Source organism: Cydia amplana, chromosome 1 (genome assembly GCF_948474715.1).
Source record: "Cydia amplana chromosome 1, ilCydAmpl1.1, whole genome shotgun sequence".
Classification (NCBI taxonomy): Eukaryota; Metazoa; Arthropoda; class Insecta; order Lepidoptera; family Tortricidae; genus Cydia; species Cydia amplana.
The window spans coordinates 11,803,637-11,828,298 of NC_086069.1; the positions used below are offsets into that span (position 1 = coordinate 11,803,637).

The 24,662-nt window shown below is 38.8% G+C and overlaps 2 protein-coding genes across 2 annotated transcripts; both read left to right on the top strand.

Moving 5' to 3' along the window:
- Positions 1–13,457: 13,457 nt before the first annotated feature.
- Positions 13,458–14,984, top strand: LOC134647805 (uncharacterized). Its single transcript, XM_063502135.1, has one exon. The coding sequence runs from the start codon at positions 13,680–13,682 to the stop codon at positions 14,982–14,984; it is 1,305 nt and encodes a 434-aa protein (XP_063358205.1). The 5' UTR covers positions 13,458–13,679.
- A 703-nt stretch (positions 14,985–15,687) lies between these two features.
- Positions 15,688–17,788, top strand: LOC134647816 (protein tipE). The gene is made up of 2 exons (XM_063502146.1): positions 15,688–16,454; positions 17,593–17,788. Exons 1-2 carry the CDS (start codon positions 15,688–15,690, stop codon positions 17,642–17,644), a joined length of 819 nt encoding a protein of 272 aa, XP_063358216.1. The 3' UTR covers positions 17,645–17,788.
- The last annotated feature ends 6,874 nt before the right edge of the window (positions 17,789–24,662 follow it).

The window sequence follows — 24,662 nt, forward strand, 5'->3', positions numbered from 1 at the left end:
ATGTCTTGCCTAGGCTTGACCTGTGAGATTACGCTATTCAAACAACTATCGAGAACACGGAAATCTTATGTCCCCGCGCCGTCCAGCCGCGCGCGCGCTCCTCCCCGCCGCCCTCGCCCCGCGGGGGCGGCCGAGCGAAGGCGCGCGGGCGCGGTTCCTCAGTACCTTGAGATTGTAAAGTCGTCAAGGCATTACTTGGGTCAAGCCTAGGCAAGACATGAAATATATCGTTTTTATCCCTTCGGGGGAAAAACGTTTGCTATTTCATGGTCTGTGCCGTCGGCTTGACCTGTGAGATATGTTTAGGTTCTGACGACGCGGGGAAGCGTACTGTGAATGTGTTATATTATGCCTACATGTATTACATAAAGTAGGAAAATATGGATTGAAAGGTAGGTAAGTTAAGTAAGTGCTTGTAATTAAACGAAAATGAGTAATCAACATGTTTGTAATCAACAGCCATTTCAATTAATAGCTAGCGCGTTTCATACATTAATAGTTATTATAGAAATAATCATTTAACACAAGTTTAAAACAATAGACGGGTATGCCGTACTGATGACTTAATGTAATGCACATTAAGAACTATAACAAAAATAATCAACAGAAACTTACATTTTTGTTAACAGAAAACAAAACAAACTTAATGCATCCAACTCGGATGAAAAGAAACTCCTGTATTAGCTATGACATACGAGGAATTGTAAGAATAATTCAAAACAGTATATAACTGACAATGAGATCTGGGGTTAACAACGCGATAACTGGTTGTTTATCTTATACTTAACTAAAATAATGAATTTCAGTCTAAACATTTTTGATTGAGATCAATAGAAAATAGGCAATCTAATCAATCTGTTAGTTATTACATTAACAGAACTGGACTTTAGAAGTCGATCACAACGTATTAAAACTAGAATCAATTAAATTGACATTAACATTACGTACTAAGTCAGGGGCTCTTATTACTTCCTTAAAGTAATGCTTGAGCACATTGCGTTCGCTTCGCCAATTCCCATTTCTAAGGATGTTATATATAGGCATGTTGTTGTCCCTCCTGGAAGAGGCGACTGCCGAACGAATACTTCCAGGGGGGAAAGGAAGACTTAGCTCCACAAAGGCTGTCTTGATCCAGCCTGCAATAATTGCTCTTGAAGCTGCCTTAACTGGCCCCCGTGAGGTGATGAAAAGAGAATCAATCTGAGTATTTCCTGTTGATCTTCTGGTCTCTGAGAGCGACAGGTGTAGTTTTGTCCAACGAACTGGATCCAATTTCTCATTAGGTATCATAGAAAGCTGCCAGGCAGACTGTCTATGGGTTGTACTGTCAGTTTTGGAACCAAAATCAGGCCAGAATGTAACAGCTGTATCAGTAAGTAGCATGCTTGTCTCGTTTATGTTTAGTAGGGTAAGATCATGAACTCGCCTACCAGATGCCACTAACAGTAATAGTGCAAGATGACGGGAGACCTGAAAGATGCTGTCTTCTTGTACGGGCGTTCTCTCCATCCAATCAATTAGTTCTTTTATATCCCAAATACGTTTTTTAACCGAAGTTGGTTCTGCTAAGTCGATAGCTTTAACCATCTGTTTTACTAAAATATTGTTAGAGATGGATTCTCTCTTTGTTGGGTTAGCGAAATTTGCGATTACTGACTTATGTAATTTTACCGTATTGGCAGACAGTTTCTTTATCCTAAATAAGTAGCTTAGATGTTGAGCTACAGAATTGCCATCAGGGTTGTATGGGTCAAGTCCCAGAGCTTTGCACCGGTCTAACCACGTTTTCCAAGGAGCTGAGTAAGTTTTTAGCGTAGACGCTCTCCAAGATTTTTCTAGCAGTTCTAAATCTTCACCATGCCAGTCTGCAGTTATGGTCGACCATCCCGTATCCTCCAGGCCTCCAAGCGTAAGTTTTGGGCGTTCGGGAGACCCGCTTGGGTTGTCATGTCTAACAAGTGATGATTGAGGTTGCGAATCTGGAACGGGGGATCCACTGCTCTCATCTTCAGATCCGACCTCCAAAATACTTTCTCCCACCGTGGCACAATTATGACGTACGTTCCTTTCGCATGGTTTAGGTGAGCTAATACTCGAGGAATTATTGACGAAGGTGGGAAAATCCAGGCCAGATTGAACTGCCATACCCTGCTGAAGGCATCGACGAACTGGGCTTCTTTGTCTTTTGCGTCTCGAGAGACATAGGCTGGAACCACCCTGGATTCTTTCGTTGCGGATAAATCTATTTCGGGTGTTCCCCATTTGCAAAATATCAGGTTCGTCACCTGCTGGGAAAGATGCCAGTCCGCCAGGGGTTTCTGACGAGATAGACTGTCTGCTATGTCGTTGTAGATGCCCGGGATATATTGAGGGCATAGATCGGTCCGCAGGGTATTTGCCGTGTGGAGTAGTTGTGAAACGAGCATTGTCAGATGACGAGAACGAGTTCCTCCTTGCTTCTTGATGTACGCCACCACCGTCCGATTGTCCGACTGAACTATGACCCTTTTCTCCCTTAGATAGACCATTTCCGATCGAAAAGCTTGTAATACCGCATATAGTTCCTTTCTCTTTATATGCCATCGTTTTTGAGTTGGGGTCCATAGACCGCTGATCATTTTGTCGTCTATCTGAGCTCCCCAACCTTGGTCTGATGCGTCTGATGTTATAAAAGCTGTCTTTCGGTACTTTACGAGAGTTCCGTTTTGTTTCAAGTTCGCTAGCCACCAGACACATTCCTGAAGGGTCTGTGATATTATAGGGAACATTATCTTTTTTTGCTGTTCTGGTAAGTGGTTGGCTGCTCTTTAAAGATCTCTGGAGTGTAACCTTCCTAGGGGGATTACGAAACTGGCAAAATTTAGTTTGCCCAGTAAGCTCTTGGCGAGCTCCCAGCTCCACTTTCGATCTCCCAGATACTCGATTTGTTGCGAAGGTTCGTTTAGGGATTTTTCTATGTTTATAACCCAACCGAGTCTTGTTAAAAAGTTTACTGTCTTGATGGCATCCTCTCGTAGTTTTATTGGATCCTGACAGGCTAGGAGGAAGTCGTCGAGATAGACTATGACCCTCATGTTCATATCCTGGAGTCGTGATAGCACCCAGTTTGACAGCCTTGCAAATGTGAGGGGAGCTGTAGAAAGGAAAGGTAGGCACGTGAATTGTAGGATTTGACCTTGATTGAAGATTGCTAGAAATCTTCTGTGCTGAACTTTTATGGGCACGTGAAAGTATGCCTGGGAGATGTCGATCTTTACCAGAAAATCTCCTGGTTGCAGAAACTGAGGTACCTTGAAATGGTTTAACAGGCGAAATTTCTTTGGCAGAAGGTATCAGTTTAGACCTCGAAGGTTGATTATGGGTCGATTCTTTCCATCTGATTTTGGGACCGGAAACATCGTTGAAAGAAAACCTGAATGAGCTGATGTGTGTTCCAAAATGTGTTGATATATGAGGGAGCTTATCTCTTGCATCATTTCTTTGGTTTCGAATTTTTTTATAATTTGAGCATGAAATGGAATCAGAGGAGGTTTTGATACAAACGGGATTGTGTACCCTTTTACGATGTTTAGAATACTTTTGGGGGATCCCTCCTTCTTCCAGACTTCTAGGTATGAGCGAAGCCTGCCTCCTCTGAAGAGCCGTATTTCAGGTACTTCTATGTTTCTTCGAAGAGTGTCCCTTGGACGAGCGCCCTCGGGCTGAGGAGGGATTAGAGTGATTTCTTTTGTCGGCACGTCTAGAACTCGATCCCGTTTTTTCGGATGGGCGACTTCTGGGATTGACAAACGTCTTCTTTTTGGCGGTCTTTCCCTGGGAAAAGCCGGTTGCGCTATTGTATTGTTTCGGTTGTGCCGGTTTTTTGTAGTGGCTACGAAAGAAAGTCTGCTGTGGTGGTTGCTTAAGAACCTCTGTGAGCTTAGATTCACAGAAAAGATGAGTCGTTGATGGAGGGACGGAATTCAAAAGTGACGCCTGATACTCATCCTTGGGGATAAGAAGATTCCTTCTCTGTTCTATAATTTCGTTCCTACGCCCGCATGCAAATTGAAGGAGATCGTCTGATATGATCTTCGTGGCAGAACCAGTAGATAGGTGATAGGCTCATGAGATCTTCTTTGAGGCCAGGGTGCTGATTCGAGAGTTCTTTGAGAGCCCCATGCATTGCATCTCTTTGCATCAAAAGCCCATGGATCATGGTACCCAGGACATAATCCATTTTACCCAGTTGTTCCTGGAAAGGGTTATGTGCTGTGTGCTTAACCAGGACTGGGTTGGCCTTTAAAGCACCAAAAACCGGCGCGGCGTGTAATTTTTTCTGTACTTCGACATACCTGATCTGGTTATACGTGATGTCGCCTAGTCTTAGTACTTTAACCCCCTGTTCTGCAATGTGTGGTTTTGGGTTGGGTATAACAGGGTCCTGTGGCTTAGTGCAGGGTAACCAGTCAAAATCTTCTTCGGAGCCAAACGGAGCCTCAGGGGGCTCCCACGTAGGGGTAGCTTTGTTTGGAGGTTGTTCAGGAACAAAAGTGTCGTCGATATCTGAGCAGTGAGCTGAAACGCAGTCATCATCGGAGCTTTCGTAAGCAGAGTTCTCCTGTGAGTCAAATGGTGTTTCAAATTTTTTCATGAAGGACTCCAGCATCTCCTTTAGCGCCACTTGATTTTCCTCTAACTTACTTAGTCTGTCTTGACGTTTAGTTGTACGAGCAGAGCTGTTGCTGCGCCGAGAAACATGCGTGACAGAGCCGCTGTCTTCCAGGTCACCGGATAACTCGTGGTTTGCCTCCTCTCTGCCGATCAATAGTGGTCTCATGTCTGCCAAAGCCGCGACAACCAGTTCATTCTGTACTGCAGAACCCCGTATCCGCGCTGCTAGAGAGGCAGGGCCGGTAATTAAACCGACACACAAAGGCCACTCCAGTAACTTGAGTTTAATATCTCTATAAGTTCTCTCAGAAAGAGAGGAACAGTTCGGCGAAAATGCGCGTGCCAAACCTACCGTCGGGATCGCGAACCTGATTTTGTTCAGAATTTGAGGGTCTAGTTCACTTCCCAGCAAATCTTCTTTGGAGTAGGTATGTACTTTCCATTCTTGCCAGCCGTCCGGAAGATGCGCTGCAATGAGACGTGTCAGCCTGCTGAGGACCACATTGTCTCCAGGGTCATCCGCCTCCCAGTCGAGTAGTGCTCCAAGGGAGCACATAGCTCCTGAACCCGATGCCTAAAACACAAGGAATTCTGTGAGTTACTGCGGGTTGGGACTAATACGGCTCATTTAATGATCTACACGTAAAATTACGGAATAAGATTGAGCCGTACGACGTGTAAAAATGAGCCGCACGTGTCGCGAAAGTCGCCCGTACGGCCCCAAAAAGTGAGCCGTAGGGGGTCATCGTCTGAGCCGTACGGCTCAGACTGACCCGTGCGGCTCACCAATCTGGCCCGTAAGGCTCATAAAACTGGTCCGTACGGGTCACTAAGCTGGCCCGTACGGCTCACTAGATTGACCCGTACGGCTCACCAGATTGACCCGTACGGCTGACCATTCTGACCCGTACGGCTCATAAATTAACGGGCCGTACAGGTCTAAGTGACTCTTAAAAGAAAGGAGCCACGCGGTTCGCCACAATGGTACGTACGGATCGCTATAAAGCCATCAAAGTACTCGAGGTGCAAATATAAATTTACCGCTCTAGGTTGGAAAGACCGCAGAGACAGCAAATTAAATCATAGATCGAATCGGACCCGAAAGGGAAACGCGATTCACAGATTTGCGCCTGTACACGTGTACATCGAGCCTTGATTTTTGAAAGTTACTTGTATGTTGGCACAGTACAAGTAGGTATTTAACCTTAAAAGGTTATTATACAAATAACTGAAATAAAAGTCACAAGCACTTACAAATTAAAAAGAGAGTTCACTTACCATCGATATTGGTGAAAACAATCCTATAACACAATATTGTCGATCTAAATGATCTCGAACGAACTTCGTCGTTGTTAACTAAAGACACCGTGCACTCGCGTAGCGTAATGAAAGCGTACTGAGGAACCGCGCCCGCGCGCCTTCGCTCGGCCGCCCCCGCGGGGCGAGGGCGGCGGGGAGGAGCGCGCGCGCGGCTGGACGGCGCGGGGACATAAGATTTCCGTGTTCTCGATAGTTGTTTGAATAGCGTAATCTCACAGGTCAAGCCGACGGCACAGACCATGAAATATAGAGATTATGTATGCGAGATATGCGTTCTTTTTGCATTTTCGTAATGAAAAGGTTTTTTTTTTGCTTCGATTGGGTAAAAAAAACTAGTACCTAATGATTCCTAAAGGATGTTTCATGTTTATCCTTTAGGATGCGACTTCACACCAAAGTCGATGGAAACGTTGCAACTTCTAAACTCAACCAGACTTTGGCAATAATTCGCGCATGCGTTCTAAAACCCAAAACCAAACTTTGGTAGGTACAAAGGTAAACACACTCCTCCAGTGCAGTCTTGTGTTTCATCGTGTTTTTCTGATTGAGAGAATAGCTAAAACTGGACTCATACAATTCGTGTAAAATAACAGGAAAAAATGTGAAAATGGAGGGGACAGATGCTACATTTTTCGTCTTTCATCTACTATTTATCTACTCGAATACGGAGATACCTACAATATGTACGTATATGCTTCTTACTACTAAGTAAATTATGATATAAACAAGTTGAATTTAAGGTAATTTTCCGAGAAATTTTGCGATGGTCATTAGAATGCATATCGCACTTAGTAGGCATACTTACCGATAGTTAAGGTTTTAAGTAACAAAAAAAGGTCGAACCTTTTTTTGCTTGATTAAAGCATGAAACTTGGCACAGTTGTTCCTTATATCAAAATAAGCCGATTAAGATCGGTAGCCCGAAGGAGCCCCCGCCCTGGAGCCCGAGAGGGGGGGTCAAAGTAGCGCCCCGCCCGGCTTCGTTCTAAAAATTCTAACAGGCCCCGTTTAGCTAATAGGTCTTATTTGGTATCAATTTCGGATAAATCAATAACGTAGAATTCATTTCTGGTATACAAAATTTGCAATTTGTAGAAAAATAAAAAATAAATCCAAAAAAAATATTTTTTCAAGTGTAATTTTTATTTTTTATTTATTGACAAAATTAAACTGCTTGGTTTTTCTACATACAAAAAATATGACGATAAAGCCTATTTAATGGAGATATTAAAAACATAACTTTTACTTACCTTTATGAAAGGGAAATTGCATTAAAAAACATATATCGTCCCGCGCCGGTGAATATCTTTTTACCGACATAGGCATCGATATAGACAACATCCGAAGTACACACTCTGGAGACCGACTAAATGTGTTGTTTATTTTTGTAGATCATATATTAAAGATAGAAAGGCGTACATAATATTTGATTAGAAAAAAAATGTGTCGTTCAGTGAAAAAAGGGACCTTTGAAAAATTTATCACAGAGCCTCTCGTTTGTATAGAAGCATAGTTAGTTCCAACCATTCCATGGACTCCATGGTCCCTGTTCTCAATGAATAAGAAGTAAACTGTAAGTATTATTTAATCTACTTACATATTACATTATAGAGTAATTTGCCAGTAACTGGCCGCTTTTAGTAACTGGCCGCTCTAAACTAAAAATGAATTCTATTCACCTATAAACAGAATTCATTTTAGTATAAGGTTCCAATAACTGGCCAGCTTTCAATAACTGGCCACCTAATACTAAAATGATTTTTTGGTTTTGGGTGGCCAGTTACTGGCGAATTACCCTACCACACTTTAATTTTGCGTCTTGTGTCGTAACGTAATACAGTTCCTTCCCCAGACACATAAATGCGTACATTTCATCATTCATGTAGTTGCATCGCGTTTTTTATTCCGGTGTGCATTTACTTCTGGTCAGTTTCAACCATATTCTGACCAAAGCAGGTGTCAGACCAGTGTGAAACCCGTCGTCTGCTTCTTGCTTCCATCCCCAAGAAGTCTGACGGACTGAGCAAGTTTGACGACGAACTAACGTCTGAACCTAAACCACAGAATAACTAATAGTACTACCGTACAGAAAATTCACTCCTTCACAAAAGTCAGATTTAGGTATAAAATTACACCTATATCGCTGCCTGCAAGCAAAATTGAAACTTATAACCATGAACCTATAATATTACGGACAGAATTTCGCTTACAACACAACTGTGATTCCAACATCCACCAGTTTCTAAGTATTTACGCGTGACACACACACATTGACAGCCCACATCCACCAGTTTGCCTTCAGACGAATCGAAACGTCATTGAAGTAAACATGTCGAAGAAAAATATAAAATATGCCGGCATGCGTAGCTAAATCCTGCTAGAATTGTACCGATCGAAAGAAAAAAAGTCACGGAATAACTTTTCATACTTAAGTTTATCAATTAGTACGTAAAATTACGATAATTTGTTATTTATAAATTATCAAACTGCAAAACAGGAGTGTGACCAGTAACATGAATAGGGTAATTTCCCGAAAGTAGGGTAATTGATACCCTTCTTATTAAATCATTATGTATTAAGAGATCATTTAGGTAAATGGTTAAATTATTGATTATGCATTTCAAACTAGGTCGGTATGGTAATTTCCCGATACTAAGGAGCGATACTTAACTTTTGTTTGTTATGTATTATAATTTTTTTGTTGAAAACCAGATATGTTTCAAGTTAAATGTATAAATTAAAAAAAACATGACGAACTGATTTCATTACGATGCTAAATATCATTACGTACTTATTGAAAATAATGTTTTCACAAAGTAATTGTGCAATATTGCGCATTTTCAAGACCTATAAAATCAGATACGTACACACCTATTTTATTGTCTAACGTAAAACTGTCCTAATTTTTTTATTTGAAAACAAGGACGATGTTAAAAATAATTGTTTCACCATTAGGGGAGAATTTGTGTTACATGGTAACACTCGTCTACACGCACACATTCAAACCGTCCGCCATTGCAGTGTCACAGTTTGTCTTAGGTGACAGTCCGTCCGTAATATTCTAGGTCCATGCTTATAACCGCGCACGAACCGTGAATCTCCTTTGCGCGCCGCAGTTTTATGACCGAGCTGTGAGTGTCGGCACGGGGCCGGGGTTATCACTTGACAAGTTTTTATACCTTAAGTCTATTTTTTTATTCGGTAGACTAAAATGACATTACATAGTATGAAATGACACATGATGTTCATACTATGAAATGTCATTTTAGTCTACCGAATAAAAAAATAGACTTTATACCCACCGATTTATTATTTTTAAGATAAATATGTAGGAATTACAAACGTTGATTATGTAAACATACATTTTTTATCCGGAGATAGTATGTCTGATTCTCACGGAAGTAAGTTTCGAAGCCATTGTGTATTTTCAATTTTGCGCGAGCGCCACGTGACACGACTATCGTGCACGCCGAGCGGCAGCCCACTGCCATACGCCTGTCCGATGGGCACGCCGGCCAAATGTACCTAAACTGCGGAGTGACACCCCCCTGCCTAAACATCAACCCCTCGGTACACTGCGCGTAATAGGGCATTTATATGGCTCCCTTTTGTTAGAAGTAGGTATGCATTATGGAATTTAATAACCCCTGGAGCGCCCCAGAATTACCGTAGTATGGAACTCCTATACTAGTTACTAGCACACGTGTCTTGTTAGGGCGCTCCACGGGATAATAAAATAACTTAGCAGCGACTTAATCTCATAGACCAGGTATAACATTATACAACTCTTCATTTCAATATCCCGGTGTAACTTGCCTTCTTCAATATTGCACTTATTACCACATTTTTGTATTTTAGGGGAATGCTTTTAGCCACTGCTATTGCTCCATCTTGTTCTTACAAGATGGAGCTATCTTGAATCCTTGTAGTGGCTTGGTTGAACTCTGAACAGATTCCATGCTTCGAATTCACTTTTTCTCCCCTTTCCACTGAATGCTCGAAACAGGGGTAAGACTTCCGCTCTTTTAGGGTAAATAAAAGATAGTTTACTTAGCTTATAGAATAGATAATTTTATTAGCTTAAAATATAATTCCCTGACCTGGATGCAATGGTGTGTCATGTGATATAATTGTGTTTTCCACTATGTCAACGTGAGCCCACAATTCCTGTAGTTGGGGAAATATTCGTACGCATGAATCTAGTCTAGCTGCTATGACTACGCTCGGGTCTACTGTGCGTATCAATACCTTGCAATGACTGTTTTACAGCATCTGCAACTAGGGCCATCATATTAAATGAATCGGACTTTTCATGGTTCTTGGAGTATTCGGAATCTCACGAGGAACATTACTTGTGACATGTTTCTCTACACAATTTCGCGATGGCATAAATAAGGACTTTTAACTCTTCGAAGTTTTGTCAACACAGTGTCTCAAGATGATTTACCTAGTGGTAAAGAAATGAGTTTCACTAAAAGATCAGTGGTTATAAGTGAAGCTTACCGTCATGGTAAATTAAACTCTGATTTATTTCTATCAGGCCCTGAAAAACTAGGAGTCGTACTCGTATTCCAAGCATTCTCTCGATCGACCTTGTAATCCTGTAAGCGCAATAAGACTTGTGATGTATGTAGTACATGGTATATATATTATATATATTTGATACATACACTCAAAACATCCATAGGTAATTCAGGAACAAGTATTCACGATAAACAGACAAATAAATGCTTTCTAGAATTTGAACCATTTAATATAAGGTGTATAAAAGTGAGATCTAAGCATGGACCCTTGTTAGCCTGGCTGATACAAGGATTCAAGTTCCTACAGGATGGAGCAATAGCAGTAAATAAATAGCATTCACCAAAACTTTATTATACCTTTATATGATGATAGGTGAAATAACCTTGTAAAGTAAAGTGATACTTACAGATAAAGCCGTTGCTAAATAATTAAAAAATGCCCGAAATAATTCTTTACATGAATTGACTACTGTAACAGAAGCAGCCTTATCAGGATAGGATTATATGTTTGGGGTCAGACTTTAGTTCCTCTTTAAACTTGCTCAGTCCGTCTTCTTGGGAATGAAAGCAAGGAGCAGACGACTGTTTCCAAACTGTTCTGACAACCCTGCTGTGGCCAGAATATGGTTGAAACTGACATATATACGTGAATGACGAAATGTACCCATTCATGTGTCGGGGGAAGGAACTGTAAATTAATACACAAGATGCAAAATTAAAGTGTGGTATAATGTAATAAGCAAGTATATTAAATAATACTTACAGTTTACTTCTTATTAATTGAAAACAGGGACCATGGAGTCCATGGAGTGGTTGGCACTAACTAAATACGAGTATGCTTCTATACAAACACGAGGCTGTGATAATTTTTTTCAAGGTCCCTTTTTCACTGAACGACACATTAAAAAAAATTGTACGCTTGTCTATCTTTATAATAGGATCTACAACAATAAACAATACATTTAATTGGTCTCCAGAGTGCACTCGAGTGTGCACTTCGGATGTTGTATATATCGATGCCGATGTCGGTAAAAAGATATTCACCGGCGCGAGACGATATAAGTTTTTTTTATGCAATTTCCTTTTAATAAAGGTTAGTAAAAGTTATGTTTTTAAAATCTGGATTAAATAGGCTTTATTGTCATATTTTTTTTATGTAGAAAAACCAGGCAGTTTAATTTTGACAATAGATAAAAAACAAAAATTACACTTGAAAAATTATTTCTTTTGGATTTTTTTTAATTTTTTCTACAAATTGCATTTTTTTTTTATACCAGAAATGAATTCTACGTTATTGATTTATCCGAAATTGATACCAAATATGACCTATTAGCTAAACGGGGCCTGTTAGAATTTTTAGAACGAAGCCGGGCGGGGCGCTATTTTGACCCCCCCCTCTCGGGCTCCAGGGCGGGGGCTCCATCGGGCTACCGATCTTAATCGGCTTATTTTGAAATAAGGAACAACTGTGCCAAGTTTCATGCTTTAATCAAGCAAAAAAAGGTCATTTCACTTAACACCCTCACTACGACTTAAAGTAAAGAGTTATCAAACAGTTTTTTTTGTGAAGCTGAGAACGGTATTGCACTAACAAAGTTATTTAGAATGGTATGGTATTTATTCTTTTTAAATTGTAATGTATTTTTCGTTATTTTTTTGTTTACAACTAGAAATAGGTAAAAAGGTGTTCTAAACTCATTTGTGCATTAACGCCGAATTGGCTGTGATTAACGTACGAGTATCCAGCCAAAAATCGCCATTCTTTTTAGTTATTCAGATTGTAGCTTTGAAAGAAATAAAAACTTAAACTATACGCATCACCCAAATCATACCTACTCGTACAAACCTAACTTTCCACTGCGCAACCAACTTCAGGTTGGTACGGCAAACGTCGCAGTGCGCAGCGCCGCCCGCTACAACTTCATCTTAGTTGATCATCGCGAATGTGTGAACGGAAAAACATACCAAATGCTAGGAAAACAAACTACCTAAATATCCGATGATATTCTAAATATAATGATAAGGGCAAGTTTTCCTTTATTTTTTTATATTTTATTAAGTATACAAAAAGCGAATCTAGTGTGAGTTGTGCCACGGTTGTGCTTTTCCGGTAAGTGTATTTGTTGCTCATAGTTATAATACTGAGTGTATTGATTTTTACGTATATGTATAAGAATGCTAATAAATAGGTGTGAATTTTTATTTAGATTTAATAGGCTATAAGTGACCTATTACTATTGGGTGACTTGACAGCTATCAGTAATATGTGACCGAACATTGGTATGATAATACAGCGCATCCTTCCATGAATTGAGGTTAAACACAATATTTTCTGAGGAAGCATTGATTTAGTTACAAAAAACTTTTTTTTTTAGAAAAAATATATTTATTAAATAATTTGAATGGATAACACTAATGGACATTGAATACATAGGGACATAAATTATGTTTTATTTTTAGGAGCGTTTTTATTTGACTTTGATATTTTTAAGACTAATATTGACATAAATAATGTAAGTAAGTACTGCTATATAAGTATGTATAAGCATCCGTGAAATCCAAAGAAAGTTAAAGTCCAAATTTCTGTGATAAGAGTTATCTCCATAAGAGTCAGAGGTACGAGACGACGTATCAAGGCTTTTGATTGCGAAGACGGAGCAGGAATCCTCTACTGAAAATTATACTGAAGAGTGAACATGAAGAGAGAATATATCTATATTTTTTATGTAACTCCTACTGTCTCCTCCATATATTGTTTACGTCGAAATAAATCATATTCCGTGGAGTCCAGGATACGTTAGTAATTTTATTTTGACACACTAATGTACAGTATACATCCTTAACAAAATTATGCCTAAGTACCTACTGTTTTTTCTGGAAATTTTGGATTCCGTCAGTGACAAGTATTTTACAAACATGTATCTTTGATATGTTATGAATGTTGCTATTATAGGTACGCGCGTCCTATTCGCTATTGTAATTCTGTGAAATCTTTACGATGTCCATTTCAATTTCATTCGCGTGTCTATAATTACGCACTGTTGACCAATAGGGCATTGACATCATTTTATTTAAAAAAATAGCACATTCGGGGCCTGCACTGCGGCCAATCGATCCAAACATTGCGCATGCGTAATACTGGCTTCTGTACGTCAGTGACGATAGAGCGCGGCTCGTGACGAGATGCCGAAACCCACCCCCGAAGAGAATCTGGTCATACCCCCACAGGACCAAAAGATATGTGGGACTATATGTGTGTGTCAAATGACAGCCGTCCTCAGCGCGGTTGCTCTGGTCTACCTCACCGTTGCCATTTACATGCCCTACACAAGGGCTACGGCCTCCGGCATCGATCCAACACCAATAATGTGCACGACAACCCGAGCTATCAACAAGGACAATTGTGACTGGGGCTCCTGTGGGGAGTGGTGCCTCAGTAAGACCTCCGGGGCCTGCATTCAAATCTACGTCAACGTCAGGAAGAACGGAACGTCTTTACTGCTCTCAGAATGTGGAAGTGCTGCTAATAAAACTTGCTACGGTATAGATCAGGAAAATGCAAAGAAGTATCACTGCATTAGGGATGAGTGTAAAAACTTAACCGGAACGTTTAATTGTACTGAAGGGAAGTGCATAAATATTACTGACGCTTTTGAATGTGCTTTTAGAGAAACAGATCCTCCGTTAAAATGCTCCGGTAGAAGAGGGAAGATTACATGCATCGATGTGCACGGATTGTTCTCGTGTAATAGAGGCACTTGTAGGAAAATTAAAACTCCATACAATTGTGACCGCCGCTGTGTTGACATCCCAACCCGTAACAAAAACGTAATAGTGTTAAGTGGGGACAGAGTATTTTTAGCAAAATGTGTTAAATTAGCTCAAGAAGACACCGGTGCTATAGTTTGGACGGATAACGGCGAAGAAGTTTTAATGTTATCTTGCCATGCAGTACACAACGGAACTTCCGGAGTAGTAGCAGTCGATTGTATAAACGCAGCATTACTGCCGAAGCCAGAAATATCAGATTTAACTAACTTTACCTATCTCCAGTATTTGTATCAGTCTAGAGCTGTACAAAACCGTATGATTGCTCCTGCTGAAGTTGAGTTGACCCTAGCTAATGACAGTCGTTTGATGATCAATTTAGAAGGCTGCGTTAACACCTTGGCCGATGAATGTAAAGAATTCCTTAAAGATTACGGCAGAGATGGTGCAGATCATAACGCTAAAGCCAGATTTCCTTGTTTCTATACAGAAAACAATCCAGAAATAGCGGTTGCTAGATTTGATTTAGAATCAACGCATCGTCAGTTCATGGTGGCTCTGATACTGCCGACAGTCTTAGTTGTGGTGTCGTGCATAACGCTAATGCTGTGCCAACGAACTGTGGAAGTCGGCGACGATGCAAAGATGAGGTTTAAAGGTTGCGCCGGGGGACAAGCGGAAATGCAAATGTCTCCAAATGATCCTGTTTCTCCACTTTGAGATCAGTCACGTAAGAGCCAGTTACTGTTTGAACTGTTTTAATTCAAACCTTTGAAATCATAAAAAAAAACATTAATAAGAATTACGAAAGAACAAAAGAAAATTGTTATTGTTAGTATGTATAATCGGTTTAGTCAGATGTTTAATGGTCATACTATCGTGCCATGGAGGTATTTAAATGTATGTAATAAATAAGTAGTCTAAACTTGAAATTCGGTATCAGTAGTACATCGGAATAGTGTATTATGTAATTGTCCTTGAAGTAAATGTTACGTGACCAAAATGAATTCCAGCCAATGAATACTTTATTTAAGTACTTCTTCTACTCGAGCCCTCACGGACTTATTTATAATTCACAGTCTAGGATGTCTTTAGATAAATTGGACGTTTAAAATTGACTCGACTTGAACTTTTATGGGTACTTACCAATTACTGAACGATCTTAAGGTTACCTGTAGGTGATGAATAATAAATATTCAAAATTCTTATAAATGTGTACGTATAATTTTCAGTTTAAGCGCTTAAATCTTTGTTGTTATTAAATAATTGACCACCTGACCTTTTTAAAATGTTATTATATATTTATAACTTTGCTTATCTAATTTTTCTCTTTTCCAGGCGTTCCCCTCCTCTGCGAGGGCCCGGCTAGTTCGCTAAGAGACGATTAAACGCTTGCCATGACGCGCGCCTAACCCTCGGCTCCATGTCTACCATGAGCAGATCTCGCACAAGCCTCTCCCCGGCCGCCTCCGAGAGATCCACCCTTCCAATGGGTGCCTCCGCAGAACCGGGGAGCCCAGAGTTCAAACCCCTAGAGCCGACGAGGGAGCAGCTGCTTGCACATTTTTTCGAAAGATTCAAATTCTATACATCACTTTGCCTCGGAACGTCAGCCATACTCGCCGTGTTTGCTTTCCTCTTCCTAATCCCATTCGTGGTTGAACCAGCTATACAAACTATACTGGCTGAATTCGTACCTGAAGCAGGAATATGTTCTGTATCAGCTCATGTTCACGCTGAGACCCTGACGAATTGCACGTGGGCGTCTTGTAGAGAAGGCTGCACGACCGCGCACACCAAGTGCCATAAGATAAGAGTGAATCTAGCTAGAACCCCGTTTGTTGAAGGTGGGCCGGTACCAGTCGAATGGGATGAAACAGACTTGAAATTTCTGATAAACCCTGAAGGTTGTGGATATCCTCCAAGAGTGAACTGTTCGGTGTTTGCGAATGATTACGCTGGGCCGGACGCACCAAAGATATTCCCTTGTTACTACAGTTTAACAAGACCAGATTTGGTAGTGGCGAGGTATTCTTGGGATTCTACAATTCGGGGGCTGGTGTTGGCTCTGGTGCTACCAACGGCGGTATTCGTCTTTAGTCTAAGTGTCCTCGCGTACTGGCATTGTCGTTGTTGCGACAGGGCCTGCAATCGAAGAGTACACGCAGAATCTTTCGCTAGTAAAGAGGAGTAAGTATCATGCCTTCATGTCTATTTTGATGAATAACCCACATAACTATTTCGTGTCCAAAAATGACGATTTGTTTCCATTTTAGTTGGAGTAGATTTTTATTTTCTTTTGCGTTATTGATGATTCGAATTGCTGGACTTTCAGGTCCGATAGTGATTTCAAGTTTGGTGATGGAAGAACATATTTGCAACATTAGTTATAAAGGAAGTAGTAACTTTCCAAGTATGTTTATTGTTGAACCACATGCACAGTGTAGAGTGAAACAATTACTTCCTTAACCCTTTCCACTCAATACCTTTGCATTATCTGCCTAGCCTCATATTGTTTACGATTACATTCTAATTGCCCTTACACTTAAGTTAAATGGGTAAGGTAACTCTAAATGTACCTTTTTTAAGCTTTTTATCGTAATTTCTTTGTTGTTTTTTTTTTAATAAGAACCTACAGTCCTACATATTTATTTTAAAATAAACTCGTAGGTTACGAGATGTTATGCTTCAATTTGATTTCGTTAATATCGTGAAGGTTAGGCATTTATAACTTTGTGTTTTATTAACAGTTCTAGTTAGTTTCTTAGATTTAAAGTGTTCCATTTAAACATTCTTGCTATTTAACCTAGTACAAACACGCAAAGCATTTGCACTTTCAACTTCAGTAGTGCATATTACAAGCACACATTTTATTTGAATGAATAACAAATGTGTGTACCTACTTCATATGTAACATAACATGACTGTATTAATATTATAACCATCTTTGCTTCGTTGTGAAACTAAACGTAGACTTGTAGTCATATCACACAGACGCTACATCATGCAACAAGTTCAGAAAGCCAAATAAAAATGAAAGTATTGATTGACGAGCATAATTATTAAAATCTAAATAAAATCACTCTTTCTTAGTTAGGTTGTTAAAGTCTGTTTTTTTTTTGTTATTCCCAATCTCAGGCTAATATTAAATAGGTCTGCTAATAGTCTGTTTAAATAAAAATGGTCGTGGTCGAATTTGAAGCTGAGGCTAACCGTGGCCGTCGGCTTAAAAACTTTGGAGGGCCATGGACTAGAGCCTACAATGCAATTCTATGCAGACTACACACGACAAATATAGGTAAATAAAAAGTGAATTTTGTTCTTACAGTAGCAAACTCCTGTGTGAGCTGGACGACGACCCCAGCGATGACGTGTTCTGACGCCGCGCCTCGTCCGCCCGCCGACGCGCCTCCCCCCGCACCGGTTACGCTCAGCTATGAAGACAATCATGCCGTAACATGGCATTAGCAAGACGTATTCGCCTGGGCAGCGGATAAGTTTCCTTTCTTTTACCAGTTCCTAATATTTATACCTTAGATAAATATAATTTTACAGACGCATCGTAACATAAGTACTGTTCTACGTTTTTTTACGATGGAGAAAAAATTATCTCGCTATTTTGAAGGAACTGGCATATTAAGGTAGTTGAAAGCAAATGACAGGTGATAAGAGACTAAATTGTAAAGTGTCATTCTATGGATCTTGCTAACTATGTAAACAAAAGTCACTAGTAAATTGACATTCAGAGGCAATTTTAATAACGCGGTTCGTTTACATAGTTAGCAAGTTCCATAGAATGTCACTTTAGTTTAGTGCATCACTTGCTAATGCTAAGTTACAAATACGAAGAAACTTTTTTTTAGCTTTTTGAAATTGCGTAATTTGTAATTGGTGACATTCGGAAGACGACTGCACCAGAATTACTATTGCAGCGTTACTGCAGCTATGTAATGTTGACGGGAGCGGTGTCACTGTCAATCTCCTTAATAAAACAAGTGACGGATTGAACCTTCAATCGCTGCAGTAATGCGGACGACAGCACCTCAATAAACAGCGATGTTGCACGGGACAACGTTGCAGCAGTAACGTTGCAACAGCAGTAATTCTGCTGCATTCGTCATCCGAATGTGATCTTTAGACTTTTTTTTTAAAGTTTGTTCATGGTTTATAAGATGTGAAATCAAATCAAATTTTGCTGCCTAGACGAAAACGTCTCTAAGCGAAACTGCCTTATCGCGTAAGGGCGCTATGCTTATCGAGCTAAATTTAATGTCTAAATACTAAGGATCGAGAATGAGGCGGATAAGGTTGTAAGTACTTTGTTTAAAATGTTATTCATTGATCTATGAGACTACAAGTTTTTTTTTTGTTTTAGTCACTAAATACAATTTACTTAAATTAGGTTCTGACCTCGTTGCCCTGCCGTGAGGAAATTTAGGTAAGGACGCTGCTTAATGAGGTTCCTTATACAGGAGGCTGCACTCTATTTGTGTTAAGTAAAAACGGTTGATGTGTGAGTTTATGTATAGATACACCTTTATACTTGAGGTACTTTTTAAATAAAGTCTTAACAACCTTGTAAAGTGACTGACTATAACGTAGATTGGTTATTAAAATCATCGCTAGCATTTTAAATATAAAACATCATTAAGAGGGGATGACCATACTGAACAGTATTACAATTTTAACTTTGGCGGCGTGATGGCTTTGCTTTAAATAAAAACATGAAAAATTAAAAAAAGACGTCTCTCTATTCTAAATTGAGCTATGCCGGTTAATTCATAAGTTTGATATAATTTGCTTTAGAAACTTTCCAAGGCAAATAAGTAGCAAAATTATATCATGACAAAAATGTACTGTACAAAAATATACTAGAGTATAAAACATGCAAAATTATTATAAGTAATTGATGGGATGATTTATATTAAAAGGAAAAATACCAACCAATTGTTTACTTACCCACGGAATACATTATTTGTTTCGTGATTGATACGGGTATTTCATTTAGCATCTTTTACACTTACTTAAAACAGTGAGGAACTAAAACAACTTATAATTTATGGCCTATGGGGTAAATCAAACCTTCCGAAACAAAGGGAAAATATTAATTTATTAATATTGTAAGATATTTAAATCTCAGAGCATAATATGTATATACTTTGCGAGCTAAGTTAAAAAAATACGATTGGGTCAAAATGTTAATATACTGAAATTACTTACAAATCTTAAAAAAATCATGAAACTCTTATAAGTAATAATGATTAATACTTAGAAGGATATTAATGCTACTTTACATTTTAAATTCCTTTGGAATTGACTTGACCTAGATTTTTACGATAGTTTTATTTGCTATTTCGTATTTTATCGTCCGACAAATAATGACGTAGCGTCTTTAAATCATTTCTTAAATACTAACGTAAATATTTATTATAGATAAATTAACATCACCTAATTATTTCAGTTCGAATGAAATTGCGCTTTAACATTTAATCATATCAAAAATAGCGTTCATTGTCCTATAAAATACTCAATTACATTAGAATGTAAATATTTTATTATTTTGATTGTAGTGGTGAACCATATTTTGTGTCAAAATGCAATATTAATGATGTAGGTCTATCAAAACGCTGGAAAATCCACAAGCTGTAAAACGACATGACATGACATTATAGTCTTAGCAAAAATAATGTGAATTACCACTAGCTTAAGCTACCTACTTCATTTTAAAGTACTTAATAGAATTGTGATGGTTATTTTAAGTTTATTTTACATTTATTTATTTTGAATGTAAATGAATAATTAAATAAGTTGCTTGGTTCGTAATAGCTAATAGTTATGTTCTCAAATTGCGATTAGTATAAAGAATTTCTGCCATGTTTTTGTGATATTAAGTAGCTTAATTATGGTTAAAAATACATACAAAATACATGTATTACCATGTATCTTACCAGGCGCCGATTTTTGAATTTCAAGCTCTCGATTTCGCGATTTTCCCTTTAATATATATCCACTACTATGCATTTAAATTCTACTAATAGAATTGAAAACGAGTGGTCAATACCTCTATAATATTTATAGATTCCCAATACGAGTATCTATTACTCGTATTTCAAAATTATCAATTCGCCGTTTTCCACAGACTTTCGAGTGATGAAATCGAGCGAAATTCAAATATCGGCCCCCTGATGACCTAAAATAAAAATTGTACAAGAATACATTATTTTAGATAAACAAGGCAAGTAAAATACGTACTCTTCCCTGTTGTAACAAAAGCATTTCACTTACTATTTCGTAATAGGTACTTACCTGCTATGAATTTTCGATTTAAAAGCGTATTTAATACATAAAAAATACTTTTTTGTAAGCATATATGTATAACAAGCAGCATTTAATAAGAGCAGCGCATCTTGCTCGCACCAATGTATACCTACATAACTACGAGTGATTATGTACGGGCTGACATCAACTTTTAAGTTCGGTACGGGATGCAGAGTACCTATCGATTCCGAACCCATCGAAAAAAAAACTCGCTTTTACTCATTAAAATGAATACCTAATAGGTCTTGAGCTCAGACGAAAAACTAGTTCTAGGGCCTAGCCCCATAATTATATGCCTAGAATCTAGGCACATATGGGTTAAGGGTTGTTTATGGTCATGGATTCGTTAGCTTTCAATTGCCAATAAATACTGTTTTAAAGCAGTTTATGTACCTAATCATAGTAAGATCTTTTAATGGGGAATAAAACATTTTGTGTTCTATAAGACTTTTTCCGAAAGTGTCTTGTGAAAAACCTAGAAATACCTGTTTAATTCCAGATAAACTTTCGTAGCAATACAACATGTGTATTAGTAGGTAATTAACACCTTTATAGTTTTATATTTATTGTCGTATATATAGTATACCGACTCCGTAAAGTGACTGCATGTTAACTATAAAGTGACTAACAAGTACCGTGTGTGCTTAGAGTATTTGTTTTAAGTTATAGTTATTACAAATAATATGTAACATGGTTTCCCACAATTCCACAAAAATAGAGAAAACCTTTTTCTTCTCACTTAATCACGGAACGCTTAAATCGATTCAAAATGCTTTTTAAAACGTCAATAATATTGTTATAACTTATAAGTTTCTAGTCTCACGTTTAAAACGTTGTACTTATAGGTAAGTATTTATTGTCAAATCATATATGTATGTACATATTTCTATAAACCTTAAAGTTGGCATAACTATACTGGTATCGTGATCTGGAGCCCTTTACTGTACCAATGATTCTATCCTACTCGACGATTTTACTAATACAGTGAGACCTAGCAATTGGCTTATCGAATAACTTGCCATGGATTGTTTATTTCATTTCGTGAAAAAGAAATACTTTAGAAATGGCTTAAAGGGACCCATCCATTACCAGTCCGCCTGGAGTATCTGGTCCTATCGGGCAGCTTTCCGTCCTAGGCCTCGACATACATAAGCGATTATTGCCTGCCAGCAATGGCCTGCTGCCACCTCTGCGACTACTTAACCTATACACTAGCAGTTGGGAGCCGTCAGGGGGCCCACTGATTACCAGTCCGCCGGATGATATCGGCCTGTCAGTTGTTCGGAGCTGTTTTGTTCTAACTGACAGGCCGATATCGTCCGGCGGGCTGATAATCAGTGGGCCTCTTTAGACTACGGACTGTCCGGCCGATAAATATCTGTCGACTCTGACCGGAATCGTCAAGCGGCCACACACTCTCAGTACGGTTACCATCAGTTTGTCACTGACATAAACGCCGTCGAGAACGTAATTTACTTTATATATATCTCGCTCGCACTCGCATATTCGTGCAAACGGGATGTATAGAAAGTAAATTACGTTCTCGACGGCGTTTATGTCAGTGACAAACTGATGGTAACCGTACTGTTCGTATTCGTCGTCACTCGTCAGGCCGAAACCTGAAATGGAACTGTTGGTGCAACCTTTTGAGATTACCTGACAGAATAATATCATCCGGCGAACTGGTAATCTGTGGGCTCCTTAAGGATGACTCACGCTAGGCCGGGCCGGGACCGGCACGGAGCTTCCGGCGCTTCGTTTTCTATGGAAAGCACCACGTGATCATAGATCAGCCGTCATAGAAAATGACATGTCGGCCACGGCCCGGTCTAGTCATCCTTTAACTCGTTTACTGCCATTAACGCACATCTCTCGACAATAGGTGAAACAATTAGTACCTAATGTTATTTTGGATTTTTATATGGATTAATTATTTAACGTAAGTAGGTACCTAATAATTTTGTGTAAGTAATTGCTAATTATTGTTACAATGTTTTAAATATGAAACTAATTTTGCATTTTGAATGCGATTGTATATAATAAAAGTATTATTAAAACTGTTCAATATTTATTAAATTATTGTACATAAGAATAGTTTAGTAAATTTAATTTGTTATTCTAATGTAATGACTTGGGCGCAAACCAACACAAAGTGTAATGACAAATAAAGGCTTGTTTTTTATGTGTTTTATTTATTGAAATTATCATATCACAATTGGCGTCACACTACATGTATGGGATAACTCTAACAAGAAATCATGTTAGACTTGAGTCGTATTGTATTATTAATCATTAATAACTGATATTATAAACTTCAACATAATATATCTTTGCCAACCGTTTCACATTTCAGTAGAAGCGAAATATCACAAAATGAGTTACTTACCCCACCCCCCCGCCCCGGCTTCGCACGGGTTAACAAATTAAACACAAACCTTCCTCAAGAATCACTCTATTGATAGGTGAAAACCATGCATGAAAATCCGTTCTGCAGTTTTTGAGTTTATCGCGAACATACAAACACACAAACAGACAAACGCGGCGGAGGACTTTGTTTTGATATATTACATCCTTGTTTCTATGTAATTGTGTAGATGTATCATCCGTTGGTGATCCTTAAACAAATAAAATAAATATATATGGAACAATTACAAAGCATTTTGGTTTCATAAGTAAGACTTTTTAAAGCGTTTTTCAAAGTTTGACTACCGTAAAATGGGCTGAATAGGGTTCGCGGGGACAGTTGGGTTATGAATGGGGCGAGAAGGGATGAAAGGGGGTGAGATGGGATTTTAAGGCTACTGCTACAAAAATAATGTATTCCAATTTAAAATGGAGCTATAGTAATAAGTACTGATAATAAAAAAAAATCGATCCAACAATCTTCCAAAATCACCTTTGTATGAAATCCCATCTCATCCCAATTACGAGGGACTATGGGGTGAGGTGGAATTTCCTGTTGATCGTCAAAGTTATAAAATACTACCCAAAATAAAATAAAAACTAAAATACAAACGTCCGGAACACTTATTATATACACCATTCAGTTCGCATAAGTATAAATAAAATGTTATGGAGGTTTGCATGTCAGTTTTGCCCCTACTCACCCTATTTTACGGTACCCTTTTTCTAAGTGTATGCTACAAAAGCGAAGCGAAGTAGAGGCCTGGATATCGACTAGGAAATTAGACTAGGATAATTATGGTTTAACAGTGCTAGGTTCTGCAAAACTAGCCTGCCTGTAGGGTTGAACGAACCTGACACGAAGGCTTTCACTGCAATGCCGTATATATTTTATCACTGCCTTCGATAAAGTACCTGTATGCTATTCTTTAATTTTTTTTACATGAATTTGGGTATTGTAGATAAACTGCCGTTTTTAAGACTGTCTTTTATATTTAAGTAATTTATTTCATAAAGAGTTATGTATGTTCAAATTAATTCCGTACTTAGTACTATTATTTATACTGTGATGATACAAGAAACCAAGCCAAGGCCTTTTTGGGGGAAGTGGGGAGACGCATGCGGGAGAGGGGTTTGGATCCTCGCTCTGGGTTCTTCCTGATGCAAAAGGTTATCCATCGCAGTTCAACGTGGCAACGCAGCGAGCGTGATGGGCACTTCTGCGTCGGGGGAGGGGGGGGTCGGGCGTCGCGGAGTGATATTATCGGCTAGTTTAGTCGGCGGTCTTAGTGTAATTTGTGTTTTATTTTTTAAGTTTTCTTGTATCAAATTAATTTATATTTTAGGTACATTTTAATGTTATGCAAAGGGATAGATATATAACAGATATAGAGGTATAGATACCTCTATAAAAGGTTAAACTGCACCAAAATAGTCCCAAGGAATAAAGCAAAGGGTTTTGTAAAGGTCCCGGTTATTCAGAACTGAATTGCCACCCGACTCGCGCCTGGCGGTTTTAATTTTCCTCCAAATGGTTTACGGCTGCAGCTGCTGCATATTACAAGTCCTTTACCGCTGTCGGAACAATTCATATTGTATTTTAGTATTTGTCTGCAGTTGATACATACAAGGGTTCGTATTTTGGATAGAATAACATATAAAATCAAAGTTTTTCGG